The following is a 17,384-nucleotide window of genomic DNA, read 5'->3' on the forward strand; positions in this document are numbered from 1 at the left end:
CCTTTCAATAAAGGATTCACTTCTTATAAAGTGTGTGTCTAGCTCCTACAAAGATGTTGGTTAAGAAAATCAGTGTTTCAACTTTGGGAGCCAAAGGGATGCCATGTTTTATTCTTAATGTATCTTCTGGCTTAGAAAAACAGTCTTATCAGAAAAAAGGGGAGAAGGGTGATGGTGAGGAGGAAGCTTTTGGTTTTGAGGTTCTTGGGGGTTGCTAGAAGTATTAATCCCTAAATCTGTCCCTTTATAGTTTAATTGCCTCTTTGTCTTGGAATTATTTGAACAGTGAAGCTATTGGTTGGATAGGATTGATTCTGGAATGCCCTGATAATATGTGGGGGTGCTAATTCCTCTTGATCCTGTCTTCCAGAATGCCCTTGCAGTGAGGAGATCAGTGATACCTCCCAGGAACCTTCTCCACCCAAGGCATTTGCTGTCAACAGGTGTGGGTCCTCACATAAGTCTGGGGTCCATATGAGCCCACAGCTCCATGGCTCAGAATCTGGAAACCATAAAGGGAAAGTGAAAGTATCTGGTAAGGAGGCTGTCTGCTGACTTGATCATTTGTAATAGCACTGTACGCAGAGAAGGCTGGATTATGTTGATACTGTAACTTACTCCCCAGGCCCTCTGCAAGTACAGTCTGTTTTCAAAATAAAGAAGTACATCAACTAAAGCAAAGGCTATTAGGTGTGCCTTTTCTGAACTTCCCTTCTCTCCAACTTTGGTCTTAGTTGGTCTCTTACCTCCAGCCAGTATGTCTATAACCAAAGCCATCATACCCCATTCTCTTTCACACCTGCCCCTTTCATTCCTGCATTTCTTATTGATGGACTCTATATCTAACCTGGTTGCTTGGGGGAATCTGAGTCAACCTTGAATCATCTTCTCTAGCAATTTAGAGAGTGATTGTGAGTTTATGAGTTAATATAATAAATATATGGAAAGTACTTAGAACAGTGTCTGGTACAAAATAAGTGATCAGTAAAGGTTAGCTGTCATTATAACTAATCAGGCACCGAGATCTAGTGATTCTGGTTCTGATTATCCCTGGAATCTGCCCCTTCTTCATTTCCCATTGTCTACAGAGTTTTAAAGGTGGCTCTGGATGTAGACTTGACAGTAAGCCATTCTGGCTGGAAGAGATGAGGTTGAGGAACATGTTTAAGTCATTAGGATGATGATCTGTGTAGTCCATGAGAAGTTGCAGCTTCTCTGTCAATGAGCTCTGTGACCTTGAGTTGCCATTTACTATGGGCCTCACTCTCCGTAAAATGAGGAAATCAAGTTCAGTTCATCACTAGGCAGCATATATCATTTGGGTTATTGCTAGATGACAGGCCCAAGGAACAGATTGGAGGTCCTGTTTCCCAGCTCTGTGAAAGTTCATAGAGGAGTGAGGCTAGAAGGTCACTTCCACTCTTAACATTCTAGGTTTTTGAGAATTTTGTAACTATACTTTAAAATTGTGACTGTTGTTTTTCCTTTCCTCTCAGAGGAGGATAATCTGAGTGAGTCTTCTTCTGAGAGCTTTCTTTGGAGCGACGAAGAGTATAGTCAAGATGTTGATGTGACCACCAACCCAGACGAGGAGCTCGATGGGGATGACCGCTATGATTTTGAAGTGGTCCGCTGCATCTGTGAGGTTCAGGAGGAAAATGACTTCATGATTCAGGTAGGTAGAGCTTCTAGGAGACAAGCATAGAAAAACACAAACTGGTCCTTGGAATTTTGAGGAACTGCAGTTTGAATGAGTCATGTTAGAATCCCCGGCCCGATAGACAGTATTATCAGCAGCACATTGAGATTTACTCTTTAGTTTGGCTTCCACTGAATCACAGGCTGGCGTAAATAGCCTATTAATAGCCTAAGAGAGGACTTGAAACATCACTGAGTCTGAACACCTCCTGCTCCAGGCACCTCCAGTTGCTTGGGGCAACTGGGACCCACAAATGGGAAGGGCCTTGCCTGTGGTCACACAGTGAGGAGTTAAACAGCAGGGATCTGAATCTCTGGAGTAGTAGTTGAATCTTCTTATGGTCCCTTACATTCTCTCCGATGTAAAATTTCTATATGGCCTTAAGAAATGGAGGCCAGTTTTATAACTTGTTTGTTTCTTGTTCTTTAATTTCCTAACATTTGTATCTGTCATCTTCATCTCTGGGATGTGCCTGTGGTGTAGGCCTCCCTGTCTCCTTGGGGACAGCATCACTGGCCTGCACCTGCTTGCCTCTGGCCCTTCTCTTGCTCTTAATGACAGTTCTGGTGGAGGTGGTTGCTGGCTGGCTGACTCCAAAGGCTGTCATAAATACCCTGCGTGTCTTGGCAGCTGCCTGGACTATCCAGGGAACCTGAGTTTTTCAAGTAAGTCATGGTTATGTTGGATAGGATTCTTTGGCGTTTCTTTGTTTTTCAGTAGCCTTCATGCTAACCTCTGGGAATTCAGAGTACATAAATGGTCTCAAATAGTACCTGATTATTTATGACCTTTAGTAAGCCTTAAGTCAGTGGTTTTCAAACCTTTTCAACATCAGAACCCTTTTCCTAATGAAATTTTTCATAGAACCACAAAATGTATAACAAGTTTAAAAGCAGTAGCTTTGAAGGTTCAGAATAGATCGTCTTCACTTTTGAGCTTGAAATGTGAATGGCATGCTTTTTCCCATGAAGTCTGATATACATTCAGGGTTGTGCATGACAGTTGCCAAGAAACATTTCAGTGACTGTAGTTTTTCTCTTTTTGTGAGATGGGGCTGTATGGGTGACTTTTTCCTAAAGTGCATGCTGTGTGATCACTTTTAATCAGAGATGGGAGGGAAAGCTTTGTTCCAAGTATAGCACAATACTGAGCTAACCTGGTAGTACAGAGTTATGTGTACTGGTGGATGTGTTGTCTTAACTTTTAAGTTTGGGACACATCTAAATGTACATTTTTTTGTTTTAGTTTTTAAAAAATCTTATTTTTTAAAATATACCCATTTACACAACCCTTGAAGCTCAGTAGATTACAATTTATAAACTCTTACACAACATGGAAACTATTGTTTAAGTAGAATTTTTTTTTTAAGTTTGGTTTTTAAAAGGATGTTGCAGATGGTTTTTATCCTCTCTCTGGACATTTGATAAATTCTGGGCCTTGGAAGCCTGATTTGGTCTTCATTTGTCCATAGAAATGTTTAGTGGGTGAGTAATGACAGCCCTTCCTCGCAGGGCTATTCCAGCTAATCAGTGTAAGAGACCTAGTTCTGATCTACTGTACTTGTTCCTTTGACTTTTCTGTAAGTAGCAAAGATGATGGGATGTTCAAGGAGGTAGAACTTGTTGTCATTATGTGCTCTATGAAGAAACTTAAGTTGGAGCTGTTGAGGCCATACCAGCTGTTGTAGGGCAGAGTCAGGATCATCTCCAGCTTCCCAGGCCGTGGCTTCCCCTAGTTCACCTCACATCAGTGCTTGTGGCTTCCTGTCTTGTATGTGGTGATGATGATCTCACTTCAGAATGCCTCGAGTTTTGCCTTAGAAGACTTTTCTCTGCTGTCCACTTGCTGTCCAGCTGGCTTTGTGGTATAGAGGGACAGTTTTTGACTTTCCCTGTCATTGTGAGCAATGTACTTTTTCCACTCAATAACTTTATCAAAAGACATACATTTGGAGGGAGCTAACTGGAACATATATAATTTAAACTTTCTAAATATATTCATTATCTAGTTTTAAATGCATTCATCATCTAGGAAGATTCAATCATTATTTTTTAAATAAAATTTTTTACTTACGTTGGTAATTTGTACCACCTTAGAATACATTTAGAGTTTGTTTTCTAGAAGGTGCATGCATTAAGGAGTAACTTTCTCTGATCATTTTCATTATCTGATTGGTATTAACATACTCAAGTAAATTATTATTTGATTTTTATTTACCAGTGCTAATAATTTAAATCGTTGGGAGGTTAAAATCCTACTTAATAATTATGAATATTTGCAAAATCTGGGTAACTACATAAAAATGAACATCAGGAAATCCATTTGATATTTAAATTGTCGTAACTGCTCTAGGGCAGGTTTGGGCAAACTTTTTCTTAAAAGGGCTAGGTGATAAATATTGTAGGTTTTGAGGGCCATATGTTATTTATTGCAGCTACTCAGCTTTGCCTCAATCACCCATAGGCATTGCATAATAAATGAACATGGATGTCCTCATATGATACTTTGCTTACGAAAATAGGACTTGAACTGAATTTAGCCTTTGGGCTGTAGTTTGCTCTAGACTAAAATATATTAGGTGTAAAACCTAGTAAAAGTTGTATAGCAGCTCTGTTTTGTTTTTTTAAAGATTTTATTTATTTATTCATGAGAGAGACAGAGACAAGGCAGAGACATAGGCAGAGGGAGTAGCAGGCTCCCAGCAGGGAGCCTGATGTGAGACTTGATCCCGGTACTCTGGGATCATGCACTGAGCCGAAGGCAGATGTTCAACTTTTGAGCTACCCAGGCGTCCCTTGTATGACAGTTTTAACCAGAAGTCCATTTTAAAAGCTTTGTTTGTTTTAAAATTCATATTATTTGTTTGTTGCTAGCTAATGCGTTCACATAGTTTAAAGTCTAAAAGTTATACATAGGTATACAGAGAAAAATTTGACCCCCACTTCCCCTTCCTTGGAAACAGCCTTTATCAGCTTCTTGTGTAGCATTCTGGAAACACTCTGGCTAAGCAAGCAATAACAAATATGTTGTCTTCTGTTTTATCTTTCTTTCTTTCTTTTTTTTTTTTTGTGGAAAGATAACAAAATTTACCATTTTTAAGTGTATATAGCATTAGGTGAATTGGCATTCATGTGAGTACATTCACATTGCTGTGCAACCATCTTTTAAAAAAAAACACAAATATTACTTTTTATGTAGTATTTTTAGTATCTTTTCTCATTTAAAAATATAGAAGTTGAAGCCTATTCCATTTTGTTTTTTTTTTTGTTTTTTTTTTGTTTTTTTTTTTTTATTTATTTACTTATGATAGTTGCAGAGAGAGAGAGAGAGGCAGAGACACAGGCAGAGGGAGAAGCAGGCTCCATGCACCGGGAGCCTGATATGGGATTCGAACCCGGGTCTCCAGGATCGCGCCCTGGGCCAAAGGCAGGCACCAAACCGCTGCGCCACCCAGGGATCCCGCCTATTCCATTTTGAAACATAAAAAAGCTTCTTCATTCTTTTTTATGGCTGTTGCATAATGGAAGGATCATCATTTATTTATGTTGATGACATTTAGATTGTTTCTAACCTTAACAGTAATGTAATGAATAATTTTGTTTATGTACACCTGTCGGACCAAGTTTTGAAAGTAGAATTCCTGGGCCACAGGTTATGTGCATGTATAATTTTGACAAGTATTATTTGACATAATTATTATTATGTAATAATTTATTACATAAATCCTTATTGGAGGCTGTGCCAACAAACAGTCTTATGAGCATCCTTTTCAGTATAGGGTATTATCAAACTTTATTTTTGCTCTTCTGATAAGTGATAAAAAGGAGTGCCTGGGTAGCTCAGTCCCCTGAGTGTCTGACTCTTGATTTTAGCTCAGGTGATGGTCTCAGGATCCTGAAACCGAGGCCCTCATCAGGCTCTGCACTCAGCAGGAAGTCTGCTTGAGATTCTCTCCCTCTCCCTCTCCTTTTGCCCCTCCCCCTGCTGGCATGCTAGTGCATGCTCTTTCTCTAAAATAAATTTTAAAAAAATAAAAAATAGGTGAGTAAATAGCCTATTGGTATAGCCATTTTGTAATTTTTTTAAAAGATATTTATGAGAGAGAGCGTGAGTGCACATGAGCCAGGGGAAGGACATAGGGAGAAGGAATAGCAGATGCCCCGCTGAGAAGGGAACCCTACTTGGGGTTTGATTCCAGGGCCCAGGTATCATGACCTGAGCTGAAGGCAGATGCTTAACTGAGCCACCCACGCATCCCTGTATTTATTTTTAAATAAAAAATTTTTTAAATTTCATATTTGTAGCATTTGGAAAATGCAGAAAATCACAAAGAATGAAACAGTTACCCAGAATATTTTTACCCAGGGATAAGCACCGTTAATATTTTGGAATACACATGTTTATATAAATGAAAATTATGCCCTATAAATAGTTTTTCATGAGAATAACACTTTCAGGATAAAAGTGTTATAAACATTTCAGGCAGTACATAAACATATAAAGAATTACTTGATGTTTATATCTAATCCCCAAACCTAGAAATATTAATCTGTATGCATATTATTAGTTTAAATGATTTCACATTAATTTATATTAATTTAAGTAACTACATTAATTTATTCTTTTAGTGGTTGATTTGAAAATGCATCTTTTTATTTAAGAATTAAATATTTTCCTTTGACCTGTCTGTTCATGTCCTTTATCCATTTTTCGTTGGATGGTTGGTCGTTTTCCTACTCATTTGTATAGGCTTTTGTAGATCTTGCTTTGTATTGGCTGTGAGAATAGTTACAACTAACTACTTGTACCCACTTTGCCATCTGTCTTTTGACTTTCAGATTTTTAATTTGTTTTTATGAGTCAACTCTATCAAATATTTCTTTTTTTTTTTTTTAAGATTTTATTTACTTACTCAGAGACACAGAGAGAGACAGAGACAGGAGACGCAGGCTCCATGCAAGGAGTCTGATGGGACTCATATGGGACTCGATCTTGGGACCCTAGGGTCATGCCCTGAGCCAAAGGCAGACACTCAACCGCTGAGCCACCCAGGTGTCCCTATATCAGACTTTTCTTTAATGGCTTCTGCAACTTGAATAACAAATTGCTTCCTCATTGGAAGTTCATAAAAGTTTACAGAAAAATTTGTAACAGAATTTTCCCATGGTTGATTCTGGTACTTTTGAAGTTTCACTTCTTCTTAAAGCGATGTAAATATTTGATCCACCTGGAATTTATCCTGGTATAAGGTGTGAGGGCCATGGCTCCCCAGTTGTCCCAACACCATGCCCCATTACTGAAATGTCGCCTTTGTTTATTTTATTTCCATATGTATTTGGATCACTTTTTGGATTCTCCTTTTCTGTTGCTCCATCTGTCTATATATTTGCTTATACAATTCTATTTTAATTATTTTATCTTTATTTACCTCTGATAGGGCGATAACCCCTTTTGTTCTTTTTTATAAATTTCCTGGCTATTAATTTTAGGATCAGCTTCTATCCAGTTCTGCAGTTATTTATTTATTATTAATTTGGTACTACCTTATTATTATAAATTTACCTGTTACCTAGAATGACTTCCTTACAATGACTCTTGCTATCCTGGAATAAGATATTCCTTACCAACTAGTCTTTGTGTCCTTTAAATAGTATTTTAAAATTTTCTTCGCAGAGATCTTGCATGTTTTATTCTTAGATATTCTTGGATATCTTATTCTATTCTTAGATAGTCTTAGGTTTATTCTTGGATATTTTATATTTTCTGCTATTATTCTTGTTCATTTCTAAATTTTAGCTTTTAAAAACAAATAACGTTTTTCAGCCAAACCCATATGAAAAAGTTAATTTGAAGTTTTCAACTTCCATGTATTTGAATTTTAGTGAATGCCTGTTCTCAAGAGATTTCAAAAGTCATTAGTGAAACAGACTTTCATTCTTAATTCTGCTTTTTGCTACTCTTTATTGTTGTGCACCCTTTACTTTCCCCATGAGCCTTAGTTTCTTCATCTGTAAATTAAAGAATCTGGATCGAATCTTAGCTGAAGTGTGACTTTCAGCTTTGCCTATGTTGATTCTGATGCAGTTAGCATCCTAAGAGATTCCCAGCTGCCTACAAAAGCTCTCTTAATGCTGGGGCCTGACTCCAATAGCTGAGGACCATCTGAGCTTTAGTCCCTGTGGCCAGGGTGGTGGCCTACCATCAAGGCTGTGCTGGGAAGGATACACATTGTCCACCTTGCAGAGCTTTCTGTTTGGTTAGGTAGTTAAAGGCTTAGGGTCCTGGTTTAAGATTGCATGAAGTGTCCTGGTATCTCATTTGGCATTGCTTTTCCTTTCCATTCCCTCCAGACCCTTCCTTACCCTTCAAGTTTACTATCCTCAGGCCATCCACACAACTCCCAGTGCTGCCTTCATTATCTGCTCCTTTCTTTCCCTCTTTCCCTCCTGTTTCTCCTTCTCCCCTCTTCCCCTCTAGCCCCTTACTCACTTAAGGCAGTGGAGCCTCAGAGTAAAAGAACTAGCTTTGCCACTAGCCAGGCCTGTGTTCTGATCCACTGTTGCCTCTCTTCAGCTGTGTGACCTTTGGTAAGATTTAGAGAGAATAAACTCAAAGTGTTAGCATGTGCTTTTTCCAGGAGGTATCAAAGTAAATTAGGTTGCCCAGTCGTAGTAGTAATATGTGCCTGATACATGAAGACTGTGTGCTGGGCTCTGTGATGGCAGTTTTTCTATATAACCCCATGATTCCTCACAAACAGTTCCCACGGTCAGTAGGAAGAGTACCCCATTTGCAAGTGGGAAAACTGAAACCCAGGGAGGGGAAGTGACCTGTTAAAGGTCACACAACTAATGAATATCTGAGCTAGAATTCAGACTCAGTTTTTTGTCTTTTCAAGTTAGTCTTCCTCTAAGGACTTGAACATTTTTTTCCCTCTGTTCTCATAAAGTGACTAGAAAAGTGAAAGCCTCTAGAAACAGGAGTGAAAATAGTCATTTTTCTTAGATTAGCATGGTTTTATAGATCTAAATGGTCTTCATCTGTGCTGTCCGGTACAGTAGCCAGTAGCCTCATGTGGCTTTTAAGCACTTAAGACATGGCTAATAGGACTAAGGAGTTGAATTTTAAGTTAATTTAAATTTAAAGAGCCACAGGTGGCTAGTGGGTGCCATTGAGGCTGGCACAGTTGTAGATGAGGGGTTGCAGCTCAGGTCCTGAGTAGGTCATTTGGGAGCATTCTCCCTCCCCTTTCCTTCTCCCTCCCACTGCCCCTCCCACCACAGTGGGGGTTGTTTTTGGATGGAGGATACCTTCTTGAGTTTAATTTTTATTGCTTCTTTAATTCTAACAGTGTGAAGAGTGCCAGTGCTGGCAGCATGGGGTCTGCATGGGATTACTGGAAGAAAATGTGCCTGAGAAATACACCTGTTATGTTTGCCAAGACCCTCCAGGTAGAGATTTCTGGAGTCAGGGATTTTAACAATATGTAACCTTTTCCACAGCCAACCATCCAGCAGCCTCACTGTCTCTGGTCTGAGAGTTACTTCTCTGACATGGCTAGACTGACTCCTTCTTGCCCCTGTTGCTAGCCTACCTGGTAGCCTGCTATCCTGAACTTTGCAGTGAGAGAGCATGTGTGAAGCTTGTGGAAAGCCTAGCCTTGAGCTATAATTATTTTTTTATTGTAAAAATTGTATAATATATGATCTACCCTCTTATCAAATTTTTAAGTGTACAGTACAGTATTGTTTATAAACTATTAGCACAATGTTATACAGCAGATCTCTAGAACTTTTTCATCTTGCATGTCATGACTGAAACTATAAACTGTGGAATGCTTTACAGGTTTGTGTGTTTAGGGGCCATGCCAGTCTTCTCTGTATTGGGCTAGTTTTACAGTATGTACTGCTGGAGTAAGCACCTTTTGCTTTTATTGAAGGTTCTTGAAGATGTGGGTGGTCTTTGGCTTTTTGGGGCTGTTGGAGGGTTAGGAACCTGCCTCTGCTCCCTCTGGTGGCACCTGCCTTCCATTGCATCATTGCCACATGGAGGAGAGACACCATTGAGGGGAAGGGGAAAGGTGTAGTTGATAGGGCTTAACTGCTCTCCAAACCAGCTAATTAATTCTGTAACAAGATCAGTTAGTTTCATTGTTCCATAGCTGCATGGCTGGCCTGTGGCTTTTGGGTTCCCCTTTCCAGAAGTCTTACATATCTGTGGTTCTTGTCTTGCCGTCAGTGGGGTGGTGACATCTTTTCCCTTCACCACCTGTAAGATTTCTCCTTTTGGCTCCAGTCCCATGATCTCAGGTGAGGCAAGGCTAGACAATGCTTAAGTGCCTCTACTTCTGTTGATCCTTTTTGTCTTATGAAGTGGGCCTGGCAGGGACTCCTAGTCCCTTTTTTGCTTATGAGGAAAAAATTGATGCCCAAGGACATGAATGACTTTCCCATTCTCATTAACCAAATTGGAATTAGAACTGATTTGTGGTGTCAAATCTTGATTTTGCTGGTTGTGAAGAGAGGGGCTAGTCACTGTAGTTTGTGTTCTAGCAAGTGTGTCCCCTTGGGACCTGATGACTTCTGTTGTGACACTGTATCTCCTTGTGCTAGATTAGTCCACAGATGGAGAGGAATCTGCTCATTTGTCCCTTTATTCTAAGGAAAGAATATGGCCAGAAGATTAGTTTATGAATCATAGAATATTATTGATGGGCAGGATCTCAGAGACCACTTAGTTCAGCCCTGACATTTGATAGGTGGGCAAGTATAGGCCCAGAAGGGACATGAGGCTAAGATCAGTCAGCAACTTAGTGCCAGATAGGAGACAAGAGCCATGGTCTTTGACTTTAGTTTTAGCAAATAGGTGGTACTGTTCTAAATCCTGTTGCTTAGGCCACTCATGCAGCAGCTGCCTCTGAAATGCCACACATAGTCCCTAGGGCTCCTTAGCACTGTTTAAAAATCTCTTTTGCCTACTTTATTATCTCTCACTCCTTCCCTCCCTTTACTTTTCCCTTTTTACAAACCCTACACACCATCTTCATCAACTCCTCTGCACTTGCTGAACTTTTACAACTCTAATTGCCAATGCTATAAATAGACTCCTCCTTGAATTGAGTACTCTGTGTCTTTTACATTTATGTTTATATTTTATAGTCTATGTTTGACTCTGCAGTGTCTTAGACCAGAATTTTGACCTAACAGATTTCTTTTTTTTTTTTTTTTTTTTAAGATTTTAAAATTTATTCATTTGAGAGAGAGGGAGAGACAGAGCCCAAGCAGGGGGTGAGAGAGAGGGAGGAGAAGCAGACTCCCTGCTGAGCAGGGAGCCCCATGTAGGCCTTGATCTCAGGACCTGAAGATCATGATCTGAGCTGAAGACAGATGCTTAACCATCTGAGCCACCCAGGCACCCCCAGATTATTCTTTAAAGGTTACTTAAAGAGGGGATCCCTGGGTGGCTCAACAGTTTAGCACCTGCCTTTGGCCCAGGGCACAATCCTGGAGTCCCAGTATCGAGTCCCACGTCAGGCTCCCAGCATGGAGCCTGCTTCTCCCTCCTCCTGTGTCTCTGCCTCTTTCTCTCTAATCATAAATAAATAAATAAATAAATCTTAAAAAAAAAAAAAAAGGTTACTTAAAGATGTTTTTAACAGAATTGATGACATCCCTACCATGTGTTTTAGTAAAGCCAGAAAGAGCCCAAAGACCTTAGTAGGGATTGTATGGTTATTTCAGGGTTTTTATAGATATGGAGAGGTAAACGCTTGTCTGGTTGAAAGTTGTTCCCTAGGCTTTTGGAGCAGGAAACATCGCTGAGTCCTGTGTAGTTACAGTTCTTCCTGAGGATCCTTGTAATAAACAAGACCACGGAAACCATCCAATTCATCTGTTACTGCAATAGATGGGAAATGAAGGTGCAGAGAAGGGAGGGCGCCTATTTTTTATATTTAGTAAGGTGGGAGGTAACAGTTGGAAGGGGGACTTGGAGCTTCTTTACACTTGATAAATCCATTCAAGATTCTTCTGCCAAATGCTGGGGATACAACCATGAACAAGATGGTTCCTATTATTTTTGCTCTAAGTGGGGTTTGGGCCAGAAACAGATGTCAAAATAAGTCAAATAAGCAAGATGTTAGCTGGGCATGACTGCTCTTTGACAGGGGGTAGGGGTAAGGGGAAATACGGTAAGCAACCAGTATCTGGGAACTTATCTGGGAACCAGTTAAAAGCATTGAAGAGGCTTTCTTACTTTGGAAGGTAACGTAAGGCCTGTCTGAGGGGAGTGAAAAGATGCCAGTCCTTCAGAGACCTTCGAAAATAATGCTCCAGAGGGGATCTAGAGCAGAGATCATAAGACCAAAAACTTGGATGTTTTCCAGAAACTGAAAGGAGGCCACTGTAAGGATAAAGCAAGGAGGGCAGGAAGGAGCTGGGTCTTGTCAGCCTCATTAGGCTAGTGTTAGGGCCTTGGCTTTTTTTCTTTTCTTTTCTTTTTTCTTTTTTTTTTTTTTTTTTCTGTATTCAGTAGGAGGTCATTGAAGGTTTTAAATAGGAGGGTACGACGATGTGATTTAAATTTAAGGAGATACCCAGGTTCCCACTTCACCTCTGGCCCGTTCTAAGATGTCAGAAAATATAGGTCTTACTGCCTTATTCCAACCCCTGGTAGAGAGCCCAGAATATAGTAGGTGCCAAGTACATGTTTATTGGATGAATAAATAAAATGAACATACTGGTCCATCCTTCCAGTAATTTATGTGATAATTGTGCAGTGATGCAATGGTCTGTGTTTCCTTCAGACCAAGTATTAACTCTCTGATTGTCACTGCTTTAGGTCAAAGACCTGGCTTCAAGTACTGGTATGACAAGGAGTGGTTGAGCAGGGGACATATGCATGGCCTGGCATTTTTGGAAGAGAATTACTCCCACCAGAATGCCAAGAAGATTGTGGCCACCCACCAGCTTCTCGGAGATGTGCAGAGAGTGATCGAGGTTCTGCATGGCCTCCAGCTCAAGATGAGCATCTTGCAGTAAGTGTGGCACCTCCAGCTTTGGGGATGAGTCTGATTTGACATGGTCTGGTGGGGGAGGGGGCGCAAGATAAATTTGAGATTGGAAAGCCACAAAATCAGTAATAAGACCAATGAGTTTGAGACTTTTACTAAAAAATTTTCAGCTATGTCTCACGCTTTTGGCGAAGATCAAGTGTAGTGTCTGTTCTTAGCGGTTTATTTTTTTATTTTTTAAAGATTTTATTTATTCATGAGAAACACACAGAAAGAGAGAGGCAGAGACATAGGCAGAGGGAGAAGCAGTTTCCATGCAGGGAGCCTGATGTGGGACTCCATCCTGAGACTCCAGGATCATGCCCTGAGCTGAAGGCAGGTGCTTAACCGCTGAGCCACCCAGGCATCCCTGTTCTTAGCAGTTTTATATCTGATACATCCTCTGTCTGAGGACAATATATTATTATTATTATTTTTTAAAGATTTTATTCATTTATTCATGAGAGACGCAGAGAGAGGGAGAAGCAGAGACACAGACAGAGGGAGAAGCAGGCTCCATGCAGAGAGCCCAACGTGGGACTCGATCCCTGGTCTCCAGGATCATGCCCTGGGCTGACAGCAAAGCGCTAAACCTCTGAGTCACCCAGGCTGCCCTGAGGACAATATATTAAATGGATTTTGGAACTAGATGTAATAGGAGCTTGTTCCAGCCACTCCATGCATTGACCTGATAATTGTAGTATTTCCAGGAATGTTGCACCCCCTTGGGGGGAAAATGTCAGTTACATGATAAACATTAAAAAAAAAAAAAAAAAAAAAGAACCTTATTTAGGTAGAATTTATATATAATTAAGTTTACTCATTTTACGGGTTCATTGAGTTTGGACAAATGTATTCACCCTAGTAACCACCACCATAATGAAAATACGGTGTATGCATTTATAGTTTAGTATGTATTGTTCTGGGTACAGTTCTGAATTTTTTTTATTGTGGTAAATAAAATATGCATAATATGAAATTTATATTTTATAAAGAGTCTTACATGTTTTTAATATATAGTTCAGTAGTGTTAAATACATTTATCTTGTTGAAACCAGTCTCCTTAACTCTTCATCTTGCAGAACTGCAACTCTGAATTGGTTAAACAACTCCTTTCCATTTTGCCTCCTCCCTGCCTCTGGGGACCACCATTCTGCTTTGTGTTTCTATGAAACTGACTACTCTAAATGCCTCATATAAATAGGATCCCACAGCATCTGTCTTCTTTGTTATTATTTCAACTCACTTAGCATAGTATCTTCAAAAATTCATCTGTAGTATGGCCTGTGTCTGAATTTCCCTTTTTAAAGGCTAAATAATCATCTGTTACAGGTAATGCTGCATTTTGTTTATCTGTTCATCCTTAACACCCTTGACAGTAAACAAAGTAAGATTAAAAGCTGCTGGAAGAGATAATATTGGCAGGCCTGCTCTCCAGCCTAATAGTTCCTCAAAAGTCTTTCTCTTAATGGCTTGCTTATGCAAAGAATTTTAAGTGTTCTGGAACTGGACTTCTGACTTTTAGTGGCTAGAAGTTTGAGGAGTGAAATTGAGTGTAAATTCCCCTTCCATGGTTGCATTCTATGTGTCAGATGACCCAAGTTCATGTAAGTTCTGAGAAAGACATGTAGCTCTTACTGGGGTCTCTTGGCTTTTGTAACCTACTCCCATTTTACCAAATAGGAGATCTGAAGCCTTATATGAGGCAGTTGCTCTCCCATGATTACCAGGGGTAGAATCAGGTCTAGAACCCCAGGCTTGGCTCCTATCAAGTATTTGTCCTCACCTTTCTAACTTCCTTCTCAATGTTCCATGCATTTTCCAGCAAGATTTCCTTTGTGTAAGTTAGTCCTGGAGGCCCCTCAGCAGCAGGCTCAGTGTCAGAGCCCTGGGATGGTGGAACGGGGGTTTTGCTTTCTCTTGCATTCTTGTGCATATAGGCCTGGTGGCTTCAAGAACTGGCAGGACAAGGAGTGTTTGAGCAAGGTATATATATTGGTATATATATATACCAATTCAGACATGGTATATATATTGGTTTGGGTATAAGCTAAGGTACTGTAACAAAGACCCAAAAAATAGAGGCTAAAAAAAAAAAGAAATATTCTTTGTCACATAATGAATGGTCCATGGGTAGTAAGGGATCCAGGCTAGGCAGATGGCCTTTTTTCCAGGATTCCACCTGTGGCCTTGGGGACTTGGGTTCCTTCTGTCTTATGGCTCTGGCATTCCATTGGGGTTCTTCTCACCTGCGTGGTTGAAACAGCCTCACTGTACCTCAACTGTTCCAGCCCCCAGGTGGGGAAAAAGAGAAACAGGGGAAAGCAGGCAGCCTTCGTGAACACACCTAACTGAAGAGAAGGCTGTCCATGTGCTCTGTTTGAACCCAGGAGTAGGGAAGGAGGTGGGTATAAGAGAATGGGAAGATAATTGCTGGGGAAGTTAGCTGTCACTGTGACAATAGCTGTTGAAGTGAACTGAATCAAGTGACAGCCCTGGATAAGGTATCAGAGGTAAACTTGGGGCACCTGAGTGGCTCAGTCGTTAAGTGTCTGACTCTTGATTTTGGCTCAGGTCATGATCTCGGGGTCGTGAGATTAAACCCCATGTCAGGCCCTGTGCTCAGTGGGGAGTGTCCTTGAGATTCTTTCTTCCTCTGCCCTTACCCCCTTCACTTGTGAGCACTCTCTCTCTGTCAAATAAATCTTTAAAATATGTCAGAGACAAGCTTTTCCTCACATTTTATAAAATCAGAAAACTTTATCCCAAATTGATTTCTTCTTAATGAGATGCCAGAAATTGAAGCTGATAGAAGGTGGTCTGTGTAAGGGCCGGGAAAAACCTCAGGTGATGCTCATGATTGTAAACTCTGCTTTATTTCTTTTCATTTGAGGATGCATTCGGATGGTGTTTTCTTTTTTCTTACTGAAATACCAGTGCTCCTGGCTCTATCCCATGTTCTGGAACCTTTTCTATTCTGAATTCTCCTTTAGGTCCTTCCTCTTTATAGCATTGACTTTGTAGTGGAATTAAATCTGACTTTTCCTAGCAATTCAGATGAAGGTATAGGGAGATTTTGTTCATCATTATATGTGGAGAAAAGATCCTGGTGGGGTGGGGGAGTTGGTCCCATTATGTCTGTGTACACATAAGTAGTCTCTGTTGTCACAAGTTCTGGGTCCTCATTCTCAGAAATGCTGTTCCTAAGTGGCTTGGCAGGTTTATTTTCAAAGGCAAACTATAACTGGTAGTAACCTCAGAGCATCTATTGTCATTTAAAAAGTAGCATATGTGGTTGTACATTCCTTCTTCATAAAGGCCAGGAAGTTATCTTTGTGTGGAAAAGTAGCTGGGGCTTCAGGTATTACCTAGGAGGGCAAAGATTCTAGGAAGGGGGAAGCAAAGACTTGTGATTTTCATGCAAGAGAAGGTCCGTACTGGGGCCTATATGCTCCAGTTAACAGATTTCAGACTATAGTAAACCTGAAAGTTAACAATGACTCTCACTTCCCCTGATTCAGAGGGATGTCTGGCATCTTGTATTCCTGGTACAGATTGTGATACCCTACCAGCAGTGGTCCAGGGACCTACTGCCTTGACTTTGTTGTTTCCTGTCCTTCTCCAGTGGATAGGAGGGGTTGTTGGTGATCGGTGGAGAGGGCGAGCTAAGAAAGGACACTTGTAGCCCTTTGAGAGCAGAATTTTAGGTTCTGTAAGATCACTCCATGCTTTCACGTATGGCCTATTCCATTTGTGCAGGACAGCTTCAATCAAGTGTATGTGGAGGGGTACCCATATATTGGGGTTACTGGTGAGTAAGCTTGTGCTTTCAGTGTATTTCAGCTGGAGGCTGGAAAGGTGCTATCGACTGTATCATGGGATGATTCTTCTTTATCTCAATCACATGGGATTGTTCCAAGCGTCATAGGATGTTAGGCATCCTTGGATTCAGTGAACTAAATGCCAGTAGTACCCGTCAGTCATTGTGGCCATTAGAAAGGTCCCTACACATTTCTGAGGGTCTCTGAACCGAATGTGAGTAGCACCTGTCTCTCTCCAAACACCCCCTAGAGGGCACTGCGCTCCCAGCGAGGAACTCTGGTAACCGATAGGCCTTACTCCAGAAGCCCACTTTTTTTTCCTTCCCTCCCTCCCTTCCTTTTTTCCTTCTTTAAATTTAATGATCAAAGGTGATAGTGGAAGTTTTGGATAGTACAGAAGAGTTAAAAGGTGAAGTTTATCTAGGGTAGCTTTTAAACTGAATAAAATGTATATCCCACAGTGAGAAATATGTTTTATATTCCTCACATATATAAAACTGAAACTAAAATTTCAGTCACTGTTACTTAGAATGGTACAGTCTGATATTTCCTATTCTCTTTTTCCTTTTTCTACAATTGATTATGGTGTTCGCTTCAGCAGCACAGATACTAAAATTGGAACAATACAGAGAAGATCAGCATGGCCCCTGTGCAAGGATGATGCACAAATTCGTGGAGCATTACAAATGATCACGAGCCAGTAGATTAATGTAATGATCCTCCATTGGGTCAAAACTCAAACAGTGAACGATTCTGGGAAACTAAGGTGTTAACACAGTTTAATGTGCACATATTTATAAGCAGAGCTTTCAAC

General features: G+C 40.4%; 1 protein-coding gene and 1 non-coding gene across 8 annotated transcripts in view; both read left to right on the forward strand.

The window, feature by feature from the left end:
- PHF20 (PHD finger protein 20) overlaps window positions 1-17,384 on the forward strand; it is a 145,215-nt gene that overhangs the window by 116,742 nt on the left and 11,089 nt on the right. For all 7 annotated transcript variants that reach the window (XM_035705931.2, XM_049100464.1, XM_025469908.3 and 4 more), the window contains 4 exons: window positions 371-535; window positions 1,497-1,675; window positions 9,051-9,150; window positions 12,539-12,734. In XM_035705931.2, the coding sequence (XP_035561824.1) occupies window positions 371-535; window positions 1,497-1,675; window positions 9,051-9,150; window positions 12,539-12,734 (640 nt within the window). The remainder of the gene's footprint in view (window positions 1-370; window positions 536-1,496; window positions 1,676-9,050; window positions 9,151-12,538; window positions 12,735-17,384) is intronic.
- Window positions 17,156-17,262, forward strand: LOC112674315 (U6 spliceosomal RNA). The gene has a single exon (XR_003145368.1). It is a non-coding gene; the product is annotated as a U6 spliceosomal RNA (small nuclear RNA).

This window comes from Canis lupus, chromosome 24 (assembly GCF_003254725.2).
Source record: "Canis lupus dingo isolate Sandy chromosome 24, ASM325472v2, whole genome shotgun sequence".
In the NCBI taxonomy this organism is placed as follows: Eukaryota; Metazoa; Chordata; class Mammalia; order Carnivora; family Canidae; genus Canis; species Canis lupus.